The sequence below is a fragment of the Cyphellophora europaea genome (assembly GCF_000365145.1).
Source record: "Cyphellophora europaea CBS 101466 unplaced genomic scaffold supercont1.3, whole genome shotgun sequence".
Classification (NCBI taxonomy): Eukaryota; Fungi; Ascomycota; class Eurotiomycetes; order Chaetothyriales; family Cyphellophoraceae; genus Cyphellophora; species Cyphellophora europaea.
In genome coordinates, this window is record NW_008481809.1 from 2,085,655 (window position 1) to 2,112,806 (window position 27,152).

Consider the following 27,152-nt stretch of genomic DNA (forward strand, 5'->3'; position numbering starts at 1 on the left):
AAAACCATGCAGCATGGGTCTGAGAAGACCCGAATTAGGTTCAATCACAAGGCAAACATCTCAGGGGTATTCGGGACAACCTAAGTCAAATTTTCACTGGGGCGGAATAGAAAGAACGAGTTTCGCGTAGACGCCCATCACTTTATTCCTTATCCAAATTGCTAAGCGAGTTCGGTTTGTGAGCAACCTTCTTCTGGTTCTGGTCCGTGAACACCACTGCTGGCGCCGACTTCGCGCCTTTCGCGTCGATTTCTTTGGCTCTTGTGTCGTCCGTCACGAGCTCTTCGACCTATCTGGAGTCAGTCCGGCCAACGTATTCTTTCCAAGCGCAATGAAGATGGGGTATGCTGATGAGATATAGAATGCACTCACCTGGCCCTCATGCTTTCCCCCTCGAATGGGAGTGTGGACAGTGTCTCCCTTCTCAATCTTCTCGCCGCCTTTGGATGTGAAGTCAGACATGATATATGTTTGCCGGCTACTTTAAAAACGATCTTTCAACTTTAAACAAGAGAATATTACTAGCAGAGAGCAAGCAGAGATATCAAGGTCTGAATACGTCATGACTTGACGTATGTCGACTGGGCATCTCCAATAGACCCGAATCGTTTGGGTCACACAGCAAGGCATGTCTTGAGATTGTTGTCGTGTTTATCGAAAGAATGAGAGCTGAGATGGTAGGACGACAGGAAGAACTTGAGAGCGATCAAGAAAAATAAGAATCACGGAGGCAAGTGCATTCATCCAACAGAGAGTTACCCCACAAACAAGGCAACGAGACGTTTGGACCACCTTGCCAAGGTCAAGCACGGGGAAGGAACTTTGGGGTGGCTTGCCTTGACCAAAAGACCGACTGGGCAGTGCAAATCCCATTAATCTCAGTTCCCAGTCTGTCTCCTGACACAGACCCTTGAAACCGACAGATCCACGTGAGATTTGACAACAGAGAAGCGAGTTTCTGTTTGACCCTAAACACTTAAGTTTGCTCAGATTATCAACGTCAGCATTCGCTGAGATACGTACTTGGTGTTTTCAGCCTGACCGGGTGATGCCTGGCCTGTCGCAACTTACGCTGCAACAGCAGTTGCCTAAAGCTGCGACAGCGCAAGGCTGGTATTCAACAAAGTCACCCATCGTGTTGCAGACTTGCAAAGTACTACCACCCAGACTCGTCACGACTCAACGTAATGATGGCAACGGATCACTCAGATACGCCTCCCAGGCGAGCACTTGCGCCCAGGGTGGTCTTAACAACTGCCGATGAATGGAACAACTTTAGGAAACGAGACACACGCCTTCTACCGAGGAAGAATGAGAAAGTAGCCGCTTACTTGGGCCGCGTCAGGGCCTGGACAGCATTCAATGACAGCTCCCGATTTGAAGAATCTGCTGCATGGGTAGCTACGAAAGCGTTAAAAGCTTACATGAGGACTTACGACGTTTGGGATGAGCTTCGATATCGAATCGTCTTAGGTGCTCATTGCTGGTGTAAGGACGTGCTTGTCCAGAAAAAAGTGCACACCTTTTGGCCTACACTCGCCGACTTCCAAAGGACCGCAACAGCCGGGTGTGGCAGATGCTGGTTCATTGTGCAGAGTATAGCCTTGTTCCAGACAAGGTTCAGCGGGATAGACCCGGGGCGAATTCAAGTACACATAAGAGACGGCCACATGAGAGGCACCCCTCTTCACTTTGTGGGCGACTTTTCTAGGATACGAGTTAGGTGGCTCCTAGACGGCTCGATTCCAAGTTTGGACCCATATGTCGCTCAGCTACCCCATGAATACGGTAGCCTTAATCTCGAGCTGTGTGCAGACAAAGGTGAGGGACTGGTGTCTTCCATCACGCTCCTACTCACCGTCCAGTAGGTTTTACGATGGACCGCCACCTGTTTAATCGGCCACTACCGCCGATCAGGTCTGACGATGATGTCTGTTTTGACAAGATCAGATCTTGGATTGATGAGTGTATTCGAGAGCACGAATGTGAATCTCTTGTCATTGAAAGAGAACTCCCTACACGGCTGATAGATGTTAGTCCTGACGAGAACACTGGAAGTATCAGGCTGGCAATCGGTTCCGAAATAAACGGAAATAACACACAGTTCGCGGCACTTAGCCACTGCTGGGGCGATAAGCGAGATCGAATCATGGCAGTCCCTAAGACCAAGATTGACACTTTACAACAACACCTGGAAAAGATCGATTGGGATGACTTGACACCTACATTTCTCGATACTATCGCCGTCGTTCGTCGGCTCGGACTGAAGTACGTTTGGATCGACTCGCTCTGCATCGTACAAGATGATCCAGTGGACTTTGCACGAGAGGCGGCACGCATGGCACTGGTCTATAGTCAGGCACATGTAGTTATTGCTGCGACCAGGGGACGCACCGGCGATGCGGGACTCTTCCACGATCGAAGGAAACCACATAAGGTAGTCATGCATGACAGCAACAATCAGCACAAGGAGTCCTACATTCATGTCAGAGAGGCCTTTTCTCATGATGCTTTCCTGACCAACGATCCCTATCGATTCAACACCACACCACTATTCGAACGAGCTTGGTGCTTCCAGGAGCGACTTCTCGGGCGAAGAGTGGTACATTTTTCAGCTGAAGAGATTGTCTTTGAGTGTAGGGAGCTTCTGGACTGTGAGTGCAAGTTTATCAAGACACGAACTGCTACAGGCACGTTCAAGACCAAAACGTTGGAATCTCTCAATCGCGTGGTGACTCCGACGTCCCGCGTTGAGCTGTGGTATTCTGTGGTGGAGCCATACTCGGCATGCGCACTACACGACGAGAGAGACAGGCTACCGGCCTTGTCGGGGTTTGCTGGCCTCGTTGCTTCGACTGAGCTAGGCGAGTATTGTGCCGGGCTGTGGAGGCATGAACTCCCATCGGGGCTGCTGTGGCGAGCAGTACGAGCGGCTCCAGGACACACTCAGACGCACCGTCCCACGAGATACTGCGGTCCCTCGTGGTCTTGGATCGGTGTACGTGCTAGAATGGAAGCTCACATCAGCTGGCACTACGCGAACGAAATTGTCGCAGAAGTGTTAGATGTCCGAACCATTCCGACCAGTGTCGAGGATCGCTTTGGAGCTTTGGACACGGCGTCCCTGATTCTTGCGGGACCGGCCGTCCACGTCACACTTCACCAAGAATCCTTCGAACTTCAGAGAACCCGAGACTGTTTCATGAGTCTTGCTCACGACTTTGTGAGCTCAGACGAGAGTCTCAAGGTCACCGGCGATGACCATAATCCCCGACAAATCCAAAACAGTGAAAATAAATCTCACATTATCAACAGACAGGACTTCCAGCTAGACGTTCCTGCAGCAGTCGATGGCCAGCAAGCTGTGTGTATTGCAATTGAAAGATGGCACGCTCGTATAAACAGTGGACAAGGGACATGCCTCGTGCTCCAAGCGGTGCCTGGCGAAGGAACGTACACTCGTTCCGGAGTTTCGTTCTGTCCTGCTTCATGGTTTCAGACAGCACGACGGACTGAGGTCAAGATCGTCTGATCTGGTTGGAAGTCTCCCGCAAACTTAGGCTTCTTCGGCATAGCCAAAAAAATCCTGTGTCGAAGCAGAAGAGCTGGACCTTGCGCGTACTCCAACGTAATCTAGGTCTCCTCACGGCCAACCACATTCAAGAAGACATCCTCCAAATTAGTCTGCACCACCGAGTAATACTCGATGGCCAACGCCACCTTATTCTCCTCCAACAGTCTGAACACATGCGCCAGACCTCCAAGGGCTGCTTCCTTGCCACTCGTCCGCGGCACCCAGAACCTCAACTGCCCGTGCAGCATCTCCCGCTCGATGACCGCCCTGGCGACATTCTCCTCGATCCAGTGCCTCACCCTGAGCTCAGCCTGCTTCTCTCCCACAACCTCTCGCCGCAGCATCAAGTGCACGTGATACCGATCACCATATCTCCTGATCAGATCCCCTTTCTCCCCCACGGCCAACATGTGCCGCCGCATGATACTCACACGGTCGCACAACGCCGCCACCTCCTCCATGCTGTGGCTGGTGATGACCATGGCCATGCTGCGGTCTCTGCCCAGGTTCTTGACCGCCTTGAGCGCCTTCCACATGACCCGCTTGGCGACGGCGTCCATGCCGCTGCTAGGCTCGTCCAGTAGCAGCACCTTGGGGTTGCCGACGACGGCAATGGCGAGCGAGAGCTTGCGCTTGTTGCCGCCGGACAGGTTGGCGGCCATGCGGTTGGCGTATTGCGTCAGCCCGACGGCCTGCATGATGTAGGTGACGGTGCGCTTGACTTCTCTCGAAGGGATGCCGGCGGCGCGAGCGTAGAAGCCTAGGTGCTGGCGTACCGACAGCATGTCGATGGCGTCGAACTGGGGGCACACGCCTAGGGACAGCAGCGCGTCGGCGCGTTTGGTGCGCAGGGAGTGGCCGTTGATGACTATCTCGCTTGTCTGCGGCGTGAACCCTTCTGTTGGCTTTAACTCGCCGCGAATCAAGCTGATCGTTGTGGTCTTGCCGCCTGCATTTGGCCCAAGGAGTGCGTAGACTTCGGAAGAACGGACGCCGAATGTTAGATCCGATACGGCCAGTCGTCCGGGTGTAAAGGACTTGGAAAGGTGCATGACTCGGAGCGCATCCCCTGGTGACGATACTGTGCGCTCTGTCTCCTGCATCACGTCCATCGGAGGCTGGTATTTGACTGTGTCCTCCTCGTCATTTCGCCGGGAACGCAATCGCAGCCAGCCGAGAACATACGGCCTAAATCGGTAGAAGTAACCACTGTCGTAGCAGACCAGAAAGGTGTATAGTGCAGCGCATTGCAGGACGAGGTATATTATCGGCGAACCGTAGACCTGAATATCGCTGGGTTTGCGGTATTGTTGATCGCGGCAGAGCAGTTGGGACTGGTTCAAGGCCAGGAGTAAAGTTCGCATGAGGTTTCCAGCTGGCATGATCAGCCCGAGTATGTACTGCACCGTGTTGAGATTGGTTTGCAGATCGTCGGCTATGCTATATGCCACCAGGAGCAAGTATCTGCCTAGGTTAGTATCCTAGAAGTGATAGAGAGGGCTCGACTTGCACGAAGAAATAGAGAAGGAGGGAGACCGCCTGATATCCTACCGCAAACGCAAAAGTGCCGAGTTGTGTTGATGCGAACAGTGACACCACGTACGAGAAGAGAGTCGATGCCAGCCCAAAGAAGAAGAACACTGGCCAGAGATGCCCAGCAGCGTACCAATCTTCCGAGCGCCCCGTCACGAAAACTGCAAGAGCTGCAGTACTGATGACAACCACAAACATGGCATCGAAGAGGATGTGTGCCAACCAAAGTGGAGCCGGCCGTACACCATTGCTATACTGAAGGTCTCTGATCTTCCTGATGCGCTCGTAACTCGGGTAAAGGGCGAACAGCCCCGGGAAGATAGACATTGCAAGTCCGAAATAGATGACGAGCTGCAAAGAGTCTCCTGTGCTTCCTGAAATTGGCAGAGCGAAGTTGGAGAACCGTGCAAAAATCGGTAGATCCATCAGGTAGGCGTCTATTACCGACTTTGTGATAGCCCCAAAGTAGAGACCGTCATTAATCTTGTAAGACATCGTGACGTTGTTGGACGTCTCGTTACCGAGGAACACGCCACCTGGTGCAACACTGCGAAATCTTTGGTGGATGTAATTATCCCACTCGCCGTACGTGTTCAGTGCCGCAAGGGCCGAGGGCGGAAACCCGCCATAGGGACCGGTAACCGATAGAAAGCGTTGAGGGTCGAATCTACTGGCAGGTGCGGCGGGAATGTCGAGTCCCCAGAATATCGCCACAGAGGGTACGTCAGCAGTTCGCGGAGTGAAAGCAAGGGCATCTGGTGAGCAGTCGGCTCGCTCAAAACTGGTGAGAAAGTTGGTGGTTAGTATAGCTGCGATGATCGGGACGACCAGGCCAAAAGCGTAAGGCAGGTAATTACGAGGCAGAATGCGGAGTCGCTTGCAGAATAGTACTGCGAGCTGACCCACGAAGCCAATGGCTCGACTCTCAGGCAGCGGAGCAAGCCCTTCGTTCGCCGCAACCTCCTGTGCTTTCGTTGATGAGGGGTCGGTTTCTGATATGGTTGACGTATCTTCAGATTCCAATCTGTCCGGCTCCGCCAGGATGGCGGAGAACTCAGGATCCTTCTCAGCTTGCCGGAGGAAAACTTGCTCTATAGTTGGACCGTTGACTTCGTAGTCGTGGATGCCAAGCTTCTCGAGCCCCTCGACGAATGGCCCAACAGACTGAACCGTTGATATGTGATAGATATGGCTTGATCCCCTCGATTCGTAACGAATGTCTTGTCCGGCAGCAATATCCGTGTCAAGAGGTGACTGTAGAACGATCTGGTAGTCACCGCCGTGGCGCTGCTTGAGCTCAACTGCAGAGCCTTCAAGCACGAGCTTACCACTCTCGAGAAGGATGATATGGTCAGAAAGAGCGTCGGCTTCATCAAGAGCATGTGTGGTGAAGAGTATCGTTCGTGCACCTCGTTCAGCCAGCAGGATATCCCAAATCTTACGGCGAGAGACAGGATCCAGCCCAGATGAAGCCTCATCGACGCAGCAGACTCGGCTGCCACCGGTGAAGGCCATAGCAAGCTGCAGCTTGCGTCTCTGGCCACCAGAGAGCGTCTTAGACTTGGAATCAACCTTCTGCTGCAAATCACAGGCTTCGACAGCCTGGCGCAGGGCAGTCTTTGAGTCTCTGGACTTGGCCTTGAGTTCGTTGAAGATTCTGACATGTTCGTACACCGTCAGCTCATCCCATTGAACATTCTTCTGGGGGCATAGACCTAATCCTCCCGTTCCATCAAGCTCGATGAGGCCAGAAGAGAATCGTTCTTGGGCGGTGATGGCAGATAATGTGGTAGTTTTGCCCGAGCCATTCTTTCCGAGCATTGCCACAAGTTGACCTCTTAATGTGGTGAAACTAAGATCGCTCACAGCGTGCACCGTCTCTGCCCGCTTCCATGGAGTTATCCTAGCTAGCCAGGAAGGTCTGTACGTCTTCGAGAAGTGCTGAAGGCGCACTGCAAACGGTCCTTCTTGTAAGTTCTTGTCAGTCGTGCGGGACGATGACGCTGTGCCATACAACAAACGCTCCGCTAGGAGGGTAAGCGTAGGATAACCGACAATCTGAACGGCTGCGGCAGCGAAGTAGAACCATCCGGGAAGCACACCAGGTCCTGAAGGGGCGGCTTGATTGAAGTCGGCGCCGACCAAATTTCGCTCCCAAGCCGCAAGGTATAGCGAGAACATGACATAGTTGATGGGAGGGAAGATGATAGATAAGGCTGCCACGGCCGCTTGTGTGCTCGGAACAGCGAGTTGTGCAATCACCGCCAGAAGACAGGAGGCGATGACAATCGTTATTCCGGAAAGTTGAGCCTTCGGGAAGAAACTGGCTGCGAAGGTACTGTAGCTCGCCAAAGACATACAGATAAGAATGTGGAAGGCAATCTGAGCTCCAGTATCGGAACGGAGGAAGATTCTGGTTCCAATGATTGCGGCAATGGCGATGTAACCTGGTAAATAGATGATCCCAAAGGCGCTGTTGGCGGAGAAGATGCGAGCCGCATGTGATAACCATTGATACTTCTGGGGATTCATGGTATCTATGAGAGCGGACATGCCCAGTTCTCGCTCACGAGCTACATGCCCTGGCAGATGGTAAGATATACCGCACACTCCGATGAACAAAACAAGGCCGAGGTAGTTGACAAGGGCCCCCATGAAGAGGCTCTGCACCTCGTCTTCGCGCTCTTGAAATGTCTCGGAGGTGAATGGATACTCGAACATCGTTTCCGGCAATTGTTGTCCACTGGCTCTGGCGATAGCAGCGTCAATTGCCCCAACGAAAGGTAGGGCGAACAGCTCCGCATCATTGTCGTCTTGGCCGACGTGAAGACGTTGCCCCAAGGAGAAGTCGGTGTAAACAGTATAGTCCCAATTGTCTGCATTACCTTCTGTCGGAGAGTGGAGGAAAGACACTGCGCCGTAACACCGACTTGAGCCTGTTAATGAAGATCGACACCAAGTAGATAAATCAGACGGCGATGAGACGACATGAACCTCGGCACCAGCATCGTTGTACACTTGCGACAGATCATCGCAGGCTTGCTGAATCTGGCCGCCGGCGAAGCCATTGTCCACAATAACAACACGATCTCGTCCAGACTGCGCAGCAAACGCACTGGCGGGGTCACGGATGGGTCGAGGCTCTCCAAAGCCATATATCGAAGGCGGAAGGAAGAACAGGCGCACGTAACTGATCAGCAGTATGAAACCTATCGGCAAGAGGATCGCGCGAATGACAGTAGAGAACCACTGCCGCCACGCGACAATAAGGAGGTTCTTCTTGGTGAGAGTCCATGTTTGACCAAATACGCCCATGGCGAGGTCCGGCCAGCAGGCACGCAAACAGGGAGACCAGGAGTACCAATTAGACTTTGACAGAGGCACAGAGAACGGGTATCACTTGGTCTGTCGACAAGAAGGCTGCATATATTCTTAAACGATAGGAAGGAGTAGGTCTTTACCTCTGATGGCACATCTCGGAGGCGAAACACGCAAAGATGTAGACTTTGTGATGGACCCAATGTAGGCTTGGCAGGAGACGACGGAGGCTATGCTGTGAGCTTGTTATGGAATGAAGTACGACTCTGGGTATAGGAGGAGCGGAGTTACGCTGTCCTGGAAGTTTGCCTGGGCCCTGAGTACTGTGGTAGCGTCCAGTATTGGCCGATTTCCCTGGAGCGTGCGACTGTGCATGTCTGTCAGTTGCCTTTACCATATGTCTTGGCTCCACGTATGCGTAGGCGCAGTTCACGTATCAGAAAGTAGGTCAAGCAGTATGATGAGATCCGTTGCGCGTCATGGAGTTAGGAGATTCCGCTTTGATCTTGTCCGCATCATCATGGACATGAGCTTAGCGTGCTTGGCTCCGCCACCGCCGCGCCGGTGTCAGCCTTGCGCACGCATGAACAGCCTTGTATACCAAGATGATACAGCACCGTGGCTGGCGGCTTTTGTGTTTGCCCATTGGCAGCGGCGTGTATTTGATAGTCGTCGAGGCATGGCCGAATCCTCGCCTGAACGGGATCGCTTCGACCATGGTGACAGTCTGTTGATGAACAAACCCAAGCTTGGAAGTCAACCCTCTATGAAACAGTTAGTCACGTTGGCATTTCCGCCTGCAGCTTCAACTGCTTCTCCGTTGACGAGGCTCTTGCGCTAGAAGCGCAAAGAGGCCATCGGGGCCGAAGTTCGATCATTTCAGGCTGATGGTCGAATTGGGACCGAGCTTCACTGCTGTTGAGTCGGACAAGACCTGCACAAGAGAGTTCATCTCGTGTCGATGGTGCTCTCAAGCAGCACACACAACTCGCCAGTAGTGCCGACGACACCGATCGATGGAATACGCAGGGCAACGTGAAGTAGTCAATCTCGCTGGTGGATGGGTACGGGCAAGTCTGTGCAAGAGAAGAGAAGAGGCTTAGGTCACATGACTTAGGTGAAGACGGTTTCCGGGACTGCCCTTTTCGTCCATGCCGGTCGAGCTCCTCTTCGACGTTCTCGCCGCGACCCAGCGCCGGCAGATTTGACGAGCCTGAACTTCTGGATTGACCACCGGGAAAAGCTGCGCGCAGTTGCAGACCCCAATTTCGGGAGCATGCTGCCAGATTATGAGCGAGAGTAGTGACAGTTCCAGTAAGCATCGGCAATCGTTCCGAACAACACGCAGGCAGTCACCTACGAGCTGCTGTTCCTGCAGCTCGTGCTTGAAGACCCCGAAAAAGCCAGGCAGTGGGTGGCTCGGAAAGGTCGAGCTGCAGGTTGCCCCACCTCGCGTGTATGGGGGCGCGTGAGCCTACATTTTCCGGACAACCTTGACACGGGGGCACCCCCTCTGCCCAAGTAGCAGTCTTCCCCGCATTCGAAGGTCTAGAAACGAGACGGCCTACACCGGCATGCCTCCGTGGGTAACTACCCACTGTAGCCTACGGAAAGGGCTCTGCGGAGTGGACCATCAAGTCTTGAGGAGGGGCACATGGCATTGCTCCCTCCAAGACACACGCTCCGGCCTCAGTTTTTGTTTCCGTTTGTTGTTTGCTTGCTTGCCTGCGCTGACCTCTGCCGACCACCCTGTTGGTACCTCTCCATAGCCCACAGAATCTTTGAGACATAGTTGCCCACCATGTCTACACTCGAGAAGCATTTTTTCAGCGACCCAAGTGAGTGAAGCCAACACACCGTGACCCCTAGCATACACATGTGAAGAACAACGAGTCCATAGCTGCTTCCACGGGCTTGTTATGCTTGCGGCACGCTTCACTACTGTACCATGCCGCAGAAGCGGGACTGCCGCAACCTGAAAGCTGTTTACGACCAGCTCGTGGTGTCTGGCAGTGAACACCTTACCCGCCTAGCTCAGCAGCAGCCATCCCAACCTCTACCCTGTTCCCTGCTGACATCTCGCCCCAACAGCAATCCTCGTCAATGGCGCCCTCCGCGCCCTCACCCTGACCAACCCTTCCCTAGCTTTCGACGAGCCCAACAAGATCATCTACCGCCGGCCTGATTCCTTCAGCTCTGGCGGTGCCAAAGTCTCCATTATCTCGGGCGGCGGCTCTGGCCATGAACCTGGCTTCGCTGGTTTCGTGGGCAAGGGTCTGCTCACGGCCGGTGTCGCCGGAACCATCTTCGCGTCGCCGTCCGCGGAGCAGGTGCGCCGTGCCGTACTGGGTCGCGTACCCACCGAGAAGGGTGTCATGGTCATCACCATGAACTATACCGGTGACGTGCTGAACTTTGGCATGGCAGCGGAAAAGGCGAAAGCCGGAGGCGTTGCTACCGAGTTCTACGCGATTGGAGATGATGTTGGCGTGGGAAGAGAGAAGGGTGGTAAGGTCGGACGCAGAGGCATCGGCGGCGGAATCATGGTGTTGAAGATCATTGGAGCTTTGGCGGAGCTGGGAGGCAGCTTGGACCAAGTGTACAAGCTGGCGCAGCAAGTGTGCGCCAACTTGGTGAGTGTTGGCAGCAGTATGGAGCACGTACACGTTCCTGGAAGAGGGCCCATGGAGAGTTTGATGCCCGTGGGTGATATTGAGGTGGGCATGGGAATCCACAACGAGCCTGGCTCGCAGACCATACAGGCGGATCTGCCGGAGCTGATCAAGATCATGCTGGGCCAGCTGCTGGATCCAAATGACAACGACAGGCACTACGTGGACTTCAAGAAGGGCGATCAAGTCGTGCTGTTCGTCAACAATCTCGGTGGTGTCAGCATGTTGGAGATCGGCGGCATCGTGGCCGAGCTGGTGAAGCAGCTAAAGGCTGACTGGGACATCGTGCCGATCCGCGTGCTGGCCGGCACCTATCTCACCTCTCTCAACGGTCTCGGCTTCAGCGCGTCTCTCCTCCGCCTGCAGGACACGGGTCTCGGCGCCGGTAAGTCGATGCTCGAGCTCCTCGACCTGCCAGCCGAGGCATACGGCTGGGCGGCACCTATTCCCAAGGAGACTTGGGAAGCCAGCAACGAGGGCACATTCGACAACAACGCGGCGTCCGCGCAGCAGGCCGCCTCCAAGTCAAACCTGACGCTGAATCCCGACAAGGCGCACGAGGCGCTCAAGGCCGGTCTGCAAAAGGTCATCGCCGCAGAGGCAGAAGTCACAAGGTTCGACACCATCGTGGGCGACGGCGACTGCGGCATCGGCCTCAAGCGCGGCGCGGAAGCCGTGCTCAAGGAACTCTCCTCCGGCAACAACCCCAGCGACGCGGTCGCATTCCTCAACAAGATCGTGCCCGTGGTCGAAGAAAACATGGACGGCACCAGCGGCGCCATCTACGCCATCTTCCTGAACGCCCTCGCCGCGGGCGTCCGCGCGCAAGACTCCGGCTCCGCGCAGGAGATGGACGCGAAGCTGTGGGGCCAGGCGCTCACCTCTGCGCTGGAGGATCTAAAGAAATACACGCCTGCGGCGCCTGGTGACAGGACGCTTATGGACGCCCTGTTCCCGTTCGTGGAGACTCTGAAGAGCTCGGGCGACGTCAAGCAGGCGGCGAAGAAGGCGGAGGACGGCGCTGAGAGCACCAAGGCCATGAAGGCTAGTCTGGGCCGCGCGGTGTATGTGGGTTCGGAGAGCGAGTGGATGGGTAAGTCATCATCTCAGAGGAATGGGGACGCTGATTTGCTAACAAATGGAACAGGCAAGGTGCCGGATCCGGGTGCATGGGGTCTCAAGGAGTTCTTGCTGGGCTTGGCTGATGCTGTATGAATTTAGATTGAGTAAAGCTTAGTGGTGATGGAAGAGAGATGGGGCACTGTCAATGGATGCGCAGACTTGAACGATTGCAGATGTCGGGGACCCGTAAAATACTTTTTTGAGAAAAGGAGCTTCGGTCCGACTTTACATTCTCATCGCGAACAGCAGCTGCCGGGCGCGGTCACCTAAGGCCTGCCTACTTGCGCTTCGATCTGGCACATGATTCATGTTGTAGAGACCAGACATTGGATGTGACCTCTCAGCGTGACAACGACGTGAACACCAACTCCAATAATCGGGGCGCACAGTAAGAGCGCGGGAAGCCACATAATCATAAGATCGGAAGCCTCTCATTCATGAGATGGGCCAGACCAATTCCTTCATTTCGCAGCTGGAATCCGCACGTGACTATTCTCTACACAAGCTGCTGCCTGCGCTTCTGCCTCAACGGGCGATGACCACCAGCGCCACAGTGGGCGCGGCTATCAGCAGGGTCTCTGACCCAGTCATCAACCGATTATCATCTTCTCAGCAATGTTGACTGGTTTTCGCGTCGGCGGGTGTCGAAGGAGCACGATGTTGGATGCTCGTTTAGTATTGCGATCGCCGTCTGGATTGGTGCAATTCCACCACAATAGGAACGGTGCTCAGCTCAGTAGAACGAGGATAACACTGTCGCCTCGCAGAAACATCTTACTGATGAACCTGTCCTTGTTGACTCCCTTCTTGCCATCTTTGCCACTCTTTTCCGTCCACATTTCTTTCACGTTCTCGAGGACCATGTTGCAGTGGCGATCGAATGCTTTGACTCGTGCCAGAAGCTTTCGGTTGTTCCGGCAATTAATCAGAACTTGACTGTGATTGCGGGTGGCTGTCATGAGGATGGACAGAGGACCGGTTTGAAGCTCATGCTGTTCGAGCAGCGAAACTTCATACTCACTGTACACGGTATTGTCAGTTACCACGCGTCATTCAGAAATGAGAAAGCGCGTTTCATCGTCGCAAAAGCATTGTGCAGAGTCATCTATCGATCGAGCATCGATAATATAGATGAGCATGGATGCGCGACTGTCAGTGGCCGCAAGGTGAGGCGGCGGTGAGGTAGGGCGGGAGTGGGGTGGCGGAGCGGAAATCGTCTCGACAGACCGGGTACGAATGGGTAGGATACGAGATTGGGGTGATGGGAACGAATGAGGGATTAAGGAGCATCAACAAGCACAGAGCGGGGTACGGGTCACTCACGTTAACTCGTTTCTGGGTTTAGCCAGCAGTTCTCTGGGAAACAACAATCAGCAAACTGGACCTCAACCGGATTGGCCACTGGAAGGCAGCGACAGGGATGAGTCACGGGACTCGGAGGTAAGAGGGGAGGCGACGTACTGTATCTTCGACGAGTCGGCCATGACGAGGAATATACTTAAGGCCTGCTGGATTCCTGGCGATGTAAGAGAGATTTTGTCGACCTTGCAGAACGTGAACAACTGCCTCAGAAACTTTGCCAAGACAAACTCCCAAAGGAGTCTAGCGCAACGGGCACCACAGCTCCAACCCGCAGCGTCATTCTCCGCCAAGACATCGACACGCGAGGGACACGGCTACGCGACTTTACAAAGGCTGGGAGACATTCGTGCTTTTGCACAGCTTTAAAGCCACTCGACACATTCCTTCTCTTTTGTATATTCTGCATAGACTCTTTTTATGTTGCACCTTTGTTTTGTAGCAAGATTGAGTCTCTCATTGTACGCGGAGCAAACAACTTGATCGTTTCACACGCGTTCTACGCCTATCACTCGCCAGACACGCAAGCTTGCTTCACTTCAAGCTGACTGATCTGCTGTGTCCCAACACTTGTTACCGACTATGTCAAGGTAGCAGCAGCTTGCCACACCTTTCATCCTTCCGTTCTACCCACCACTCGCCGACCACGAAACCTCTGACGAGCTGTCTGCCGGCATGGCGTCTCCAGATGCTAGTTCTGTGCAGACAGTCAAGTTGAAGGTCCTCTACACGTTCGATGTCGACTCAAAAGACAATCACCTCACACGATGGCCTCAATCCATTCAAGTCAACACCTGTTTCCTCGATAACGTTAGTCAGATCGGCGTCGTTGACCTGCGGACATGCCTCGAAGCTATTGTCACGGCGAGTCCGGAGCTCACATCGCAGGTCGAGATGGACTACGCAGTCTATGCCTACGACTATTCCGAAGATGATACACCACTGGTGGGCCAGGGTTTACTGTCGAAAAACATCGGCGAGGAGGACATGGAGCAGGAGAATGAAGCCATGATCACTGGCCGCATAACCAAGGGCTTGATGGGTCTGCTGAACAAGAATGCACAACCTACTCTTGAGGTCAAGCTACGACTGAAGCCTGTCGCCACTGCTGTGCAACGACAACGCTCAGGTAGCGTCAGCAGTCAGGACGGACGCCCCTCGTGGCTACAGAATCCTGAAGTCGCTCTTCAGCGGTCCGCCTCGCCGATGGACACGTCAGGAATCGAGAACATGCAGCGGATGATAAGCGAGGGAGGTCCTCCACGAGACCGTGATGGCTACGCTCATTCGCGACCAGGCAGCCGTGCAGGAACCCCTGGAGTCCAGCAATCATATGACCAATCGCAGCGGCAGTTGGCGGATGAATACTCGCGACCCAGCTCGAGGTCTGCCATGCGTCAGCCGCCACAGGCTCGGCGTGACTCATTCAGCGGATACTACAGTGCGGATGAGACCATCGAAGAAGGACATGCTCGGAAGCGAGCAAAGATCACAAAGGTCAACGCGCCCAATAAGGGTAGCTTCAACATCGAGCAGCAGCCAGACGGCTTGCGAGCCATCGCTGGCAAAGCGAGCAGCGTGCGCCTCCATCGTCCGACGCCTGTTCATCCCCCAGGCCTTCTCAACAATGTCTTTTCCAACGAAGAGCCTGTACGACCACCAACTCCAGTGCCCAGCACCAAAGCCACCCGCCCACGTGGTCGACCCAGGAAAAACGCGCCCAGTACTCTGAGTGCCGCACCTTCTGTGCAAGCTATTCAACAAAAGGTCGACTATTCCGAATCAGCCGTTCTATCTCCTGACGACCACCGGACACGCAGCGTTTCTAGTACACCCGCCAACATCCCCTCTTCGCCTCCCGTTATGCCCCAGCAACTGCTGCCGCGCACTAGTCCTGTGTTGCCTCCCATGCATACTGGCTCGGTTGATTCCGGCTTTGGCAGTGGCAACATGGATGATGACATCTTTGGCGAAAATGGGATGGTGCAGTTCGATGATTTCGATTTCAACAAAGCAGCAGATGTTAATCTTGACCTCGACTTCGGCCAATTTGATAATCAACAGTACCCTCCTTTATTCGCCGGTAAGACGCAAATACCTGAGGTTCAGCAAGTTCCTACCGATAATCATCACGACATTGCTCAAGGTTACGAGCCTCCAGCTTCACGAGCCTTTCTTCCACCACCCTCTCGGCCCATCGAGCGATCGCAGTCTTTCACGCCCGTTACCCGACCTCAGACTAGCATGTCCTCTCCAAAGCTCGCGCCTGCACCGTATCCTCGAGCTCGTCAGATCACTGAGGAGCAACAAAAGACGCTGCCGAAACTTGTCACACGTGAACTGGCGCCAATTCCTGCTAGTGACCCAGGCACTCGGAAGATAGAGCGGTCTCAGACATGGGCGCCCGATAGTGATGCTTTGATGTCTGAGGCCCTCGCCGGTCCAGATGGATTCCATAATAACATGTCAAGAAGCAAGAAGAGGCCCGGTAAAGAGCAGACCAAAGCACGGCTAGAGAACGCGATCGCTTCTGGCGCAATGCCCCCTTACTGCGACAACTGCGGTTGTATTGAAACGCCGGCATGGAGGCGAGGGTACGCTAAAGTGTTTGATTGTCCCTACGACGATATTGAGACAGGCCTGGGATCTGGCGACATTGTCTACAAGCACCCCCTTACCAATCACGAAGACGGAGCCATTAAAACATTCCGCGGTTACAAAACTGACAAGCGGCCAGAGGATGAGTCCAATGGCTGGAAACAAATTTGCTTGTGCAACCGTAAGTGCTTATAGTTTCGGACCGACACCAATACTGACTTCGATACAGCTTGCGGTTTGTGGTTTCATAAGCAAAAATGTCCCAGACCAAAGGAAAAGTGGCAGAAGGCACCCAAAGGAAAGCGAAAGCGCAACGGCAAAGGCCCAAAGGCCGCAAAGAAGCCGAATGCTCCACCGAACCCTCGGAGCGATGCCCCAACACCTGCTAGCGATGACTCCTCGCCAGCTGACACGGACGCACTCGACTATGATAACGACGAGGACATGCAGGATATGCAGGGTGGCGAGGACGAGGCGACTGAGCCCCAGCTCCCGCCTATGCCGCGAGATACGCGCGCCAGCAGCGCTGATCCACCGGCTCAGGGCTTGAGACGGGCGACCAAAGCGGCTCAGGAGCAGCGTCAGATACAATCAAGCCCAACAAAGGGCGGCAGGTCCGAGGCTGATCCTATTGATGTTGATCTGACCCCAAAGCCACTTCGAAGACAGCTCTTTCCATCACCAGACAAAGCTCCCAGCGCACCTGGGTCTGGGCACGGGTCTGGTAGCAACCCCAGGAATGGGGCACTCCTACCCTCTTTCGTGCGACGCAGTCCTCGCCTTACAAGGACTAAAGACGTTTTCCAAATTTCAGGCATAGCCGGAGCAGTCGCATTAACGGCGGATGGCAAAGAGAACATTATGCCCGAGCTGGCTGTGGAGCATTCCTCCATGTCAATTGATGACCTGTTCGAGGCCAATGGGGATGCATCTCTGTTGCCTCCCTCCACACCTCAACGGCGATCGGAGCGATTACTGTCAAAGACGCCTCAGCAAGGATTTGGCGCTGAGGTTTCAGCGAATATCCAACGAACTCCCAATCTCCGCACCCCGAGACACAAGCAGGCACAGCACCCACTTACAGCGGCCTTGCTGGGCACTGCAGTCAAAGACGTGACTGAGATGACACCATTCTCGCGTTCGATCCAAGACGCCTTGAATGGAGCATTCGTCACACCAGGAAAGGATAAAGGCTCGCGAAAAAGCACCCCTCACAAGGGCGTGTCGTTTGATTTTCCTGACCTGCCGTCTCTGAAGGGTTCATCACCATTTAGCAACGACATGCCGTTCAATATCGCTTTCTCGGAACTTCCAACTGACATTCAAACTGACATGACTATGTTCAGCACCGATGGCCCAATACCTAGCTCGCCACCGAACTACCTCCACTTTATAGATCCAAAGGGCAACGGCGAGCACATCTCAGATGAATGGAGTCACATGGAGGAGCAAACTGCCAAAACGTCGAGCTACCCAGATCCAACTGAATTGGGCATTGCTCCCACAGGCACGCCACGGCGCAGTCCAAGAAACAACAACAAATGAGGTCCTGATTAGACATGGCTTCAACGAATAAACGACAACAACAGTGTGAGAATTTTATGGCAGGATAGCGCGGGAGCAAGACCAGCGATACCTACTGTGATGCGAAAATAGCCAACAATCAAAGAGTAACTGATGCCTCATAACATTCCTTTCTTCTTTTCTCTGCTACATGAGACCCGGTCAAGCTGGCCAAGCCGTAAGCGCCATAGCTATGCACGTTCATCGCCTCGTTTCCATTAACGTTATCGACATTCTAATAACCACCCATTTCTGCAGCATCTTCACCGCTGCCCTCATAAAAGATCGACCTGCACTTGTGGGTTGCATCGACCACTGCCTCAAATAGCTTGATGTCCGGAAGCTCTCCTCTCTCATTCTTTGGCCATTCGGTACTACTCAGAACTCTTACGCCCAGGCCATGGCCGCCATCAAGATTGATGACCTTCCCAACAATCTCGTACATCGCATTGACTTGGAGGTGGGAATCACTGTTCGAGTTAGTCACCCGCGTGGAAGCTGGCTTGACGCTACGGACCGGTTCAAGATTATGGTGGCTGCATCGCTGCCACAGGTGAGCGTCGCCTGATCCCCCGCAACTGTGGTGATGATTCCGAGCAGACGGACTGTAGAGGTCGATGGGTGCGCAGATGGGCCGAAGGCGTGGAGGTGCGAGGGAAGGATTCGTGGCGTTGAGATAGATCCCATGATTGAGCTGTCGAGTCGGCTAATAGCGGAAAGCCCTGTAGAGTGCAAATAGGATTATTGAAAGTGGCAAGACTAGACTGCCGTTGTTGGTGAAGTCGTTAATTGATTTTGTCACGACGCGCCTTGCTGCGTTGAAAAGACGCGACGAGGGGCACGCGTGGCTCGCCCGAACCACCTGCGCCGCCCAAATCGTTCCCCCACAATTGACACCCCTGTCAGCCGGAAGCTTTCCTAACGCCACCACCGGAGACGCTCGTTATCGCCGGTAGCGTAGCCTAGGTCATTGAGATCGTACTATCATCATCATCACCACCAAAGTATTTCCATCTTCACAGCTATTTGGATCGTCCTCATTCGTCTGCCCTGCTGAGAATGCTTCCTTGTGCGTCTGACACGTTCTTAATTAGATGACGACGCCACGTAAAGGCAAAGTCCCAGCCCGAGCAAACAGACCTAAGCGCAAGCTCGAGGACTCCGACCCTGCCACCACTCCATCTAGACGGTCTAAGAGACAAGAGCGAACGTCAACCGAGGACGATTCGGATGAGATAGTTACAGAAAGCCGAAGACGCTCCTTCGGTGCTAAAGGCCCAAGAAAGGAAGCTCAGGCAAAGCGTTCTCCTGCTCCTCCACGGCCAAATCCCGCCTTCGCTGCTATGTATTCCTTCACTTCAGCGAGACCTAAAGCCAATGGCGTGATCGATCTTACGGGCACTCCAAGCCCGGAGAAGAGAAAGCCCTCCTTCTCTACTCAGAGTCCCAGGAACTTCGCATCTCATCAAGGTCCGAGGAAGCTTGTGGTCAAAAACTTGAGGACGACACCGAAAGTCGATCCGCAGCAGTATTTAGACAAGGTGTGGCAGCAAGAAGAAACGTCTCTGAGTGCCATATTTCGCAGTGAGAAAGAGCCATACTCGCTGGAAGAGCTTTACAAGGGTGCAGAGAACGTGTGCCGGCAAGGCAAGGCACCAGACCTGTATCACCGGCTCCAGACGAAGCTCACGGACCATCTTGCCAACATTGTGCGGCACCGGCTGAGACTACTGGCAAAGACAGCTTCTGATGTTGACCTGCTGAAAGCTTTCGTCCATGAATGGCATACGTGGAAGAAGCAATTGCTTACCGTTCGTCAGATTTTCTACTACATGGATCAATCATATCTGCTGAGGTCAGAACATCCGAGTGTTACTGATGCAGGCTATCAATTGTTCCGCGAACTTGTCTTTACATATGACGGTGTATACGAGAAGGTGCTCGCTGGAACCACTGCGCTCATTGATGGAGATCGTGATGACCAAAGCGCGGGCAAAAATAATGAGTTGCTTCAGCACTCCATCGACCTTTTCCAGGAACTAGGAGTGTACTCGACAGATTTTGGACCTGCATTTAGAACGTCTTCGGAGAAATACTTTCGGAATTGGCGGGCCATACAGCCCGGCAACGACGAGCTTGCACGCTATGCCACAAACTGTACGATTCTACTCGCTGTCGAGATGAAGAGGTGTGAAGTTCTGGAGTTGGATCGGACTACCAAAAACACACTCTCGGATCTTTTCGATGCAATATTTGTGGAAGAACAAGTGGACCTGCTGACGGACGAGGACATGGTTATGGACATGCTTGAAGGTGACATGACAGAAGAGCTGGATCAGACTTACACTCTTCTTGAGCGAAAACATCTTGGAGGCAATCTTGGTCCCATATTCAACAAGTATGTTGATACCGAAGGGAGTTTCATTGTCTTTGACGAGAAGAACGAAGCCGACATGGTCATTAATCTCCTCGCATTCAAGAAACGCCTGGACACGTTCTTGGACGTCTCATTTCATAAAAACGACACCCTTGGCAACGGATTGCATAAGTCATTCGAGGCATTCATGAACAAGACGAAGAAGACTCAATCAAATTGGGACACTGATAATGCTAAGCCGGGTGAAATGATCGCCAAACACATCGACTTGCTGCTCAAAGGTGGAGTCAAGGCGGTGCCTAAACTCGCACAGCAAGAGAAGGACAGTTCCCAACCAGAAGAAGAGCATGACTTTGACGAAGACGACGGAGATCAAGAGCTCAAACAGATCAACCACCATCTGTCCAACGCCCTTGATCTGTTCCGCTTTGTGCACGGAAAAGCCGTTTTCGAAGCATTCTACAAGAAGGACCTGGCTCGTCGTTTGCTCATGGGTCGATCGGCTTCGTTTGACGCGGAGCGCAGCATGCTGACCCGGCTCAAGAACGAATGTGGTCAGTCTTTTACCCACAACTTGGAGTCTATGTTCAAGGACATGGATCTTGCTCGAGAGGAGATGATGTCGTACCGACAGCTACAGGATGACCGTGGCGAAAAGCTCTCGGGCCCCGACCTTTCGGTCAACGTCCTCTCGGCGGCGGCGTGGCCTACTTACCCCGATGTGCCCGTCAATATCCCACAGAATATCGCCCAGGTAATGACCAAGTTCGAGGGCCACTATCACAATAAGCACTCAGGACGTAAACTCACCTGGAAGCATGCTTTGGCTCACTGTCAACTACGCGCCAGTTTCAATAAGGGACGCAAGGAGCTCGTCGTGTCTGGTTTCCAAGCCATCGTTCTACTTCTCTTCAACGACGTCGCCTCGACAGAGACCATAACTTACCGTGAGCTCTCCTCTGCAACCGGCCTGTCTGACGCCGAGCTGAAGCGCACGCTTCAATCCCTTGCATGCGGCATGTATCGAGTTCTCACCAAGTCACCCAAAGGCCGCGACGTCAACGACACAGATACCTTCGCCTTCAACTCTAGGTTCGAGCATCCAAAGATGCGCATCAAGATCAACCAGGTTCAGCTGAAGGAGACGAAAGAGGAAAACAAGGAGACGCATCAACGCGTAGCGGCGGATCGGCACTATGAAACCCAGGCAGCGATAGTACGCATCATGAAGAGCCGCAAGACCATTGGCCACAATGAATTGATTGTCGAGGTCATCAAGGCCACAAGGAGTCGCGGCGTGTTGGACCAGGTCGATATCAGGCGGAACATTGAAAAGTGAGTTGTCTCCCTGATACATATTCTAGTGCTGGGCGAAGCAATGACTGACTGATTATTCTAGGCTCATTGAGAAGGAATACATGGAGCGCGAGGAGGGCAACAAGTATTCTTACATGGCTTGAATCCCGAGCTTGTTCACCGTTTTGCTAGCTCCCAACGTTGGTCTACTTATGCAGAAGCTACGAAACAAGGTTGTGCGACGGGCATGATCAGCAGAAGGCAAGAGATCAAGTACAACTGCACGGACACCCTGTGGAAATTTTTGGTCTTATGTAGCACGATGGCAAACGCGGCGTTGGCTATTCCCAGAACCTAACTTCTTGACTTTTTTTTCATCACCAAATCTTTCTTTCCGCATTTTGTCGCTCTTTCTACACTCTTTTCCGACTGGCAATCTCAGGGAATCGCCCCCTCCAACCCTGAGTCCTCGCCATGCATAGCCCTGAAGAGCGGCTCCCACACGGTGACGGCGCGAGCCGTCTTGTACCCGTTGGCCATCTCCGGCAGATCGTAGTAGAAGATCTGATCTGCGGACGCCTCGACCGCCTGGCCGGTCTTGTCGTTGGCTTCGTCGTGCAGGAGGAACTCGTCGTAGGCTTTGATGACGGTGGAGATCTTGGTTACGCTGTGTTCGGGGGGTGGGACAAATTAGTCTGTTGTTGGGGGGTGTTGGGCGGTGTGTAGAGGGGCAATATGAGGAGGGTGAGGTGAAGAGGGGAAGTGGGTGGAAAGGTGGACGCACCATTCGGGTGACACGGCTTTGATCATCTCGGGGGGCACAATGGGCGTGTCAACCGCGCCAGGAAGGACGCAGTTGATGGTGATGTTCTCCTTTCGCTTCAGCAGCGGGGCGATGCCACGCACGAACTGTAGAACCGCCGCTTTGGCGCCGCAGTATTCCGGGTAGCTGCGGTGGGGGAAGATGGCGCCGATGGAGCCAGTGATTATGATCTTGCCGCCGGGGGTTGGGTTGTGGCGCATAAAGTGTGTGGCGAGAGTGGTGCCGTAGATGACGCCCTTGTAGTCGATGTCTGTACAGCTCAGGTCGGGCTCCGGTGGGAGCTCGGAGAGGGGCTTGTTGCGATGTGCGTAGAGGTAGACCGAGGAGAGGTCGACGATGCCGGCGTTGGCGGCCAGGACGTCGACGCGGTTCCACTTCTGGTGAACAGCTCGGAATAGGGAGGATTGTGAGGCGTATGATTGGAGCTCGCAGGGGAAGAAGTCAGCGGTGGCGCGGGAGGCGTCGAGCTCGTCGGCAAGTCGATGGCCTGGCTCTGCTTTGCGCCCGACAATGGCGACGCGATAGTTGAGTTGGTGGAAGTGGCGAGCTATGTCAATGCCCATGCCGGACTATGGGTGGAGATGTTAGTCCGCATTGAATAGACGTCAAGAGCCTGTCGGTTCATGATCGTGTTCGGGGAAGCTGTTGCCCTCGTGCGCGGTCTTCTAGACTTACCGTGGCACCGGTCACGATAGCGACCTTCCTCTCCTCAATAGAGCCCATGTTTGCAACCGAGACTTTCGAGGACGTTCTATGTCAGCGTCTAGTGTCGTTTACTGGTCTGTTCAGCTTGGTCAACGGTCGAGTAAGTCACCGTGTTACCATGCGACTCAGAATTAGCATGGCATCAAACCAAGGCAACGATCTTCAGGATCCACATGCTGGGTGCATCAAGGCCTTTGTCCCTCGCAGCAATGCGTCAGCAATGGTCCTCGCTCATTTGGAATTTTGTGTCGCAGCATCTGGCAGTCCGGGTCGCAGGTGCTTGGACGAATTTCATGAATGGGCTGCACATTGTTGCCAGAGATGTCTCAACTTCTCCCTGTGTCACTGGGACTCGCATATTCACATGTGCTTACCTTCACTCTGCATCAATCCTGGTGCAGTGTGAAACGCCGGGTCCATGCAGATCGAGCGATGTGGAGGCGCGTTCGGGTGTCGGCTATGGGTCATCCCGCAGTCGTTGCTGGAGCTTGTTCAAGAGTGCAAGCGCAACTGCATGCGGCATCAAGCCAAACGCTGGCTTGGAGACGCCAGGTGCTGAAAGGCAGCGAGCAGAAAAGCGGTGGAAAGATAGCATGATGATCGACACGATGGCCGGCGACAGACGCAGTGGAGTGGAATTAGGGTTTCCACTGCCAAGCTTCTCCTCAGACTTCGCTTCTTCATTGGTCACACGCCGCAGGAAGCATCCGCCTCCGCTTCTGCCGCTAACACCCTGGCTTGACGGGGAAGAACGTCGATCAGCAGCTCATTTGGAAAGCGATCATGTTCAATTAGATCCACCTACGGACGATAGGCTATGTTCGCTTAGCATATTCGTGGCAGCTATGTATGCATATGTAGGCTGGCTCGTTGGCATTGCAGACAGTGAAGCGAGAGCTCTTCGCGCCTTCGCTACCGACCATGCAACTCTGGTGACGCTTGATGAGCTCAGGATGTCAACACAGCTCCTATCTGATTCTCAACGCTGGTCGCCATCATAATACTCTCCATGGCTTTATCGCTGAATTCATGTTGCCGCCTGAAATAGATATTGCTCAAGTTGATCTCAACCGCCTGACCGTACAACTTCGCGGCCGGGACTGTTCGACCGTTGGCATCGGTGATATCCCCTCCATCTATAAGTCGACACACGGCATCAGAGATATTCTCCACTGGTGTGAACATGTCCTGCGGGAAGCCAGACCATCCTTGTTTATCCAGCAGGTTGGTTCGGACAATGCCAGGGCAAATTGCATTGACTCGGATGCCCTCGAGGCGGAAATGCCCTGCTATGGCTCGCATGAAACCAAGAGCACCAACTATCGTCACATTAGCGTAACGCCCTGCCTCGCCGGCGAACTTACACTTCGCAGCCGTATACAAGGGCGAGTAGTACGATGCGTACAGGCCTCCACAGCTTGAATTCAGTATCAAGCTGGTGTCTTTGCCTTTGTGAGGCGATCGACGGAAGTAATGCAGAGCCAGGTAGGCCATCGTTGTCAGCCCTTTGAGATCAACATCGATGCTGGTCTGATCGAGCTCCGGCGGTGCTTCGATGCCTACTTCGTGGGTGCCATAGAAGTTCTTCCGCTCGATCACCCCGGCATTGGCGAAAACAAAGTCCAGCTGCCCCTTGGATTGAAAGGCTGACTTCACTGCAGCAGACAAAGAGCTGTACTCGGCGACATTCGTCTGATGGAACACCGTGTTCGGCATTTCGATGCTAGCCTTGGTACCAGCTTCTGCATTCATGTCGAGAATGTGAACCTCCCAGTCAGATCTCTTGCTTAGTGCTTGGGCTACTGCATGGCCCATGCCACTTGCTTGCCTCGCTATTAGTGGGGATACAAAACAGCTTCATGGTACATACCACCTCCCGTTATGATTGCGACTTTAGTCATAGTTCCTTGCTAAAGTCTCAATGTATTTCCGAATATGACAACAAATGGACAAGAGCATGAGATAGCAAATCAACAGAATATCACTAGCACACTTCAGGATCAAGAGCCCTTGGGCTTATGACCTTGTTCTTTCGCGTATTGATAGTTTCGGGACTAACCGTGAGGGGAGCTTTGTTGGAACTCTGTGGGGTTACTTTTTCGGCAGCCCTCGTTCCGTCAGTAGGAGACCTTCTCTCGGGCCGTACACGGTCCGCCTAATAGCGGAAGCCACCGCTAACTTGTGCCCAGAGCTTTCGCTTGTGGGTCGATGCAGTGTCAGAGGCCGAATCAACATAAATCCCCAAGCTTCGTTCCTGACAAGGCTGTCGATCCTTTCTTCCCGATATCCACTCCTGGCGATCTTCATATCCCTTCCTCATCGGGTAGAATCACCGTTGAGACACAGATTGGAGCACTTGAAGTCAGAAGAGGAAGACCCATACACCTTGAGTCTTGAGCAAGGAAGTCATGCTACAACGAGCCAAAAGCAGCTGAGTACTCCCGGGACGACCTTGACCAGGGCACCTTTTGCTAGTCAGTAACACTGTCTCGACCTTTCATGAGGACACTGGATGGTTAGAAAGCAGCGCTGCCTCCGCGATTTACTGTGACTAACATAATGGAAATTCTCTCCTTAGCGACACACCAGCTGCTCGGGCTGTTTCGCAGCCCACGAGGCTCCATATACCAGGGTCTGAAGTTCGTCCCGAGATGGGATTGTGTGCGGAGTACCCTCCAACGCCGTTGCTGACACCGTTGTCCCCTTTTCACAGATCATCTCCCCTAGCCGTCGCGGAAGCTGCTCTCAAACATCCTGAACGTCGATCATCCCCACGGAAGGCTGGCATGAACAAGTACCGTTATTGACAGTCCGTCTATGGCACAAAGCATCTATCTTCACCAAGGATCCATATACTCCACGGCTCTTGATATACAAATGATTTTTCCCTTGAAGTTGGACTTGGACTGCTCCTGCCGTCGGAAAAGCTGTCAATCTCCATCATGGCCGATGCTCTTACCACAGAAGCCTTTGCGGAATACGGCGTTGGCTGTGCCTTCCTGATTCTGCGCATGGTCGCCCGTATCATCGTCGTTGGGTGGAGGAATCCCGCCTGGGATGACTTGTTTTGCGTTTTGGCCATCGTAAGGATTCGAGACTCTCTTAGTGTTGGGCACCACTGACCAGTCCCAGATATTCTATACGCTTGTCACCGCCAACATCTATCTTCTCGGCGTTTATGGCAACAACATAGGCCTCAACGCGGAGACCGCTCTCGAAGTTCCGGTCGAAATGGAGGCCGATATGATCTTCGGATCGAAGCTCGCGTTCATGAACTGGATCTGGTACATCAGCTACATCTGGTCGCTGAAAGCCATGCTGCTGTTCCTATACGCCCGCATCAGCACCGGACTCAAGCAGCATCAACGAATTGTCCAAGCCGTGGGTATACTCACGGTGATGACTTATCTGGCTTGTCTCCTAACGCACATCTGCATCTGTGTGCCTGTCCATCGCGTCTGGCAGATCAAGCCCTACCCGGGCGACTATTGCACCATCAGACAGCCAAACTACTATGTGATTGGAATTCTCAATGTCTTGTAAGTCACGATGCCTCCGATGCAGGCCCATGCAGCTGACTTTCCACAGAACTGACATCTGCGTCCTTCTCATCCCCTTTCCCATCCTCTTCAAGCTCCAGGTTCCTCTCCACCGCAAGATCGCTCTGGGTTTCCTCTTCTCCTCCGGTTTCTTCGTTATGATTGCCACCATTCTGCGCGCATACTACTCGCTTGGAGCTATCGAAAAATTGCCCATCGCTCTTGGCTGGGCGACCCGCGAAACGTTCGTCGCGGCCGTCGCAGTGTCCTTGCCCGGTATTCGCCCCTTGTTCAGCAAGTCTCGCTGGGCGGGATCAAGCGCCAACCGATCAAAAAAGACCGGTCCTGGATCGTATCCTATGCAGAGCGGCATGCAGCGGTCGCGCAACAGGACGGGTGACTTTGGCAGCTCCAACACCTACGTCGAAGACAGCAAAGGTTTCGGTATGTCTTCCCGGAATTGGAGAAAATCGACAAAGCTGTCGTCGAGCAACGGAAGCGAAGAGCATATCATCAGCACCAAGAATGAAGACGGGCCGACAGAGCATAATGGCATTACGGTCACACGGGAGTACACGGTCGCACACGAGGAGGCAGCTGTACGGGATCCCACAGCATTGCCTCGCGCTCGCTGAATGCTTGACGAACCACAAGTCGAGATACAATATGCATG

At 53.6% G+C, this 27,152-nt stretch overlaps 11 protein-coding genes across 11 annotated transcripts; 5 read left to right on the top strand and 6 right to left on the bottom strand.

Moving 5' to 3' along the window:
- Positions 1–142: 142 nt before the first annotated feature.
- HMPREF1541_03689 (uncharacterized protein) lies at positions 143–462 on the bottom strand (the record flags this gene model as incomplete). The annotated part of the gene is made up of 2 exons (XM_008718039.1): positions 143–289; positions 373–462. 2 exons carry the CDS (start codon positions 460–462, stop codon positions 143–145), a joined length of 237 nt encoding a protein of 78 aa, XP_008716261.1.
- A 1,414-nt stretch (positions 463–1,876) lies between these two features.
- Positions 1,877–3,532, top strand: HMPREF1541_03690 (uncharacterized protein; the record flags this gene model as incomplete). Its single annotated transcript, XM_008718040.1, has 1 exon — positions 1,877–3,532. The coding sequence occupies one exon, from the start codon at positions 1,877–1,879 to the stop codon at positions 3,530–3,532; it is 1,656 nt and encodes a 551-aa protein (XP_008716262.1).
- Positions 3,533–3,633: 101 nt separating this feature from the next.
- Positions 3,634–8,422, bottom strand: HMPREF1541_03691 (uncharacterized protein; the record flags this gene model as incomplete). The annotated part of the gene is made up of 2 exons (XM_008718041.1): positions 3,634–5,055; positions 5,087–8,422. The coding sequence occupies 2 exons, from the start codon at positions 8,420–8,422 to the stop codon at positions 3,634–3,636; spliced, it is 4,758 nt and encodes a 1,585-aa protein (XP_008716263.1).
- A 1,951-nt stretch (positions 8,423–10,373) lies between these two features.
- Positions 10,374–12,312, top strand: HMPREF1541_03692 (dihydroxyacetone kinase; the record flags this gene model as incomplete). The annotated part of the gene is made up of 3 exons (XM_008718042.1): positions 10,374–10,437; positions 10,517–12,190; positions 12,245–12,312. The coding sequence occupies 3 exons, from the start codon at positions 10,374–10,376 to the stop codon at positions 12,310–12,312; spliced, it is 1,806 nt and encodes a 601-aa protein (XP_008716264.1).
- Positions 12,313–12,947: 635 nt separating this feature from the next.
- Positions 12,948–13,178, bottom strand: HMPREF1541_03693 (small nuclear ribonucleoprotein Sm D2; the record flags this gene model as incomplete). The annotated part of the gene is made up of 1 exon (XM_008718043.1): positions 12,948–13,178. The coding sequence occupies one exon, from the start codon at positions 13,176–13,178 to the stop codon at positions 12,948–12,950; it is 231 nt and encodes a 76-aa protein (XP_008716265.1).
- A 1,075-nt stretch (positions 13,179–14,253) lies between these two features.
- HMPREF1541_03694 (uncharacterized protein) lies at positions 14,254–17,721 on the top strand (the record flags this gene model as incomplete). Its single annotated transcript, XM_008718044.1, has 2 exons — positions 14,254–16,357; positions 16,406–17,721. 2 exons carry the CDS (start codon positions 14,254–14,256, stop codon positions 17,719–17,721), a joined length of 3,420 nt encoding a protein of 1,139 aa, XP_008716266.1.
- Positions 17,722–17,974: 253 nt separating this feature from the next.
- On the bottom strand, positions 17,975–18,426 carry HMPREF1541_03695 (uncharacterized protein; the record flags this gene model as incomplete). Its single annotated transcript, XM_008718045.1, has 2 exons — positions 17,975–18,209; positions 18,257–18,426. The coding sequence occupies 2 exons, from the start codon at positions 18,424–18,426 to the stop codon at positions 17,975–17,977; spliced, it is 405 nt and encodes a 134-aa protein (XP_008716267.1).
- A 407-nt stretch (positions 18,427–18,833) lies between these two features.
- On the top strand, positions 18,834–21,576 carry HMPREF1541_03696 (uncharacterized protein; the record flags this gene model as incomplete). The annotated part of the gene is made up of 2 exons (XM_008718046.1): positions 18,834–21,451; positions 21,516–21,576. 2 exons carry the CDS (start codon positions 18,834–18,836, stop codon positions 21,574–21,576), a joined length of 2,679 nt encoding a protein of 892 aa, XP_008716268.1.
- A 274-nt stretch (positions 21,577–21,850) lies between these two features.
- Positions 21,851–22,798, bottom strand: HMPREF1541_03697 (uncharacterized protein; the record flags this gene model as incomplete). The annotated part of the gene is made up of 2 exons (XM_008718047.1): positions 21,851–22,079; positions 22,197–22,798. 2 exons carry the CDS (start codon positions 22,796–22,798, stop codon positions 21,851–21,853), a joined length of 831 nt encoding a protein of 276 aa, XP_008716269.1.
- Positions 22,799–23,888: 1,090 nt separating this feature from the next.
- Positions 23,889–24,841, bottom strand: HMPREF1541_03698 (uncharacterized protein; the record flags this gene model as incomplete). The annotated part of the gene is made up of 3 exons (XM_008718048.1): positions 23,889–24,259; positions 24,305–24,763; positions 24,811–24,841. 3 exons carry the CDS (start codon positions 24,839–24,841, stop codon positions 23,889–23,891), a joined length of 861 nt encoding a protein of 286 aa, XP_008716270.1.
- A 1,041-nt stretch (positions 24,842–25,882) lies between these two features.
- HMPREF1541_03699 (uncharacterized protein) lies at positions 25,883–27,114 on the top strand (the record flags this gene model as incomplete). The annotated part of the gene is made up of 3 exons (XM_008718049.1): positions 25,883–26,023; positions 26,073–26,479; positions 26,529–27,114. The coding sequence occupies 3 exons, from the start codon at positions 25,883–25,885 to the stop codon at positions 27,112–27,114; spliced, it is 1,134 nt and encodes a 377-aa protein (XP_008716271.1).
- Between the last annotated feature and the right edge of the window lie 38 nt (positions 27,115–27,152).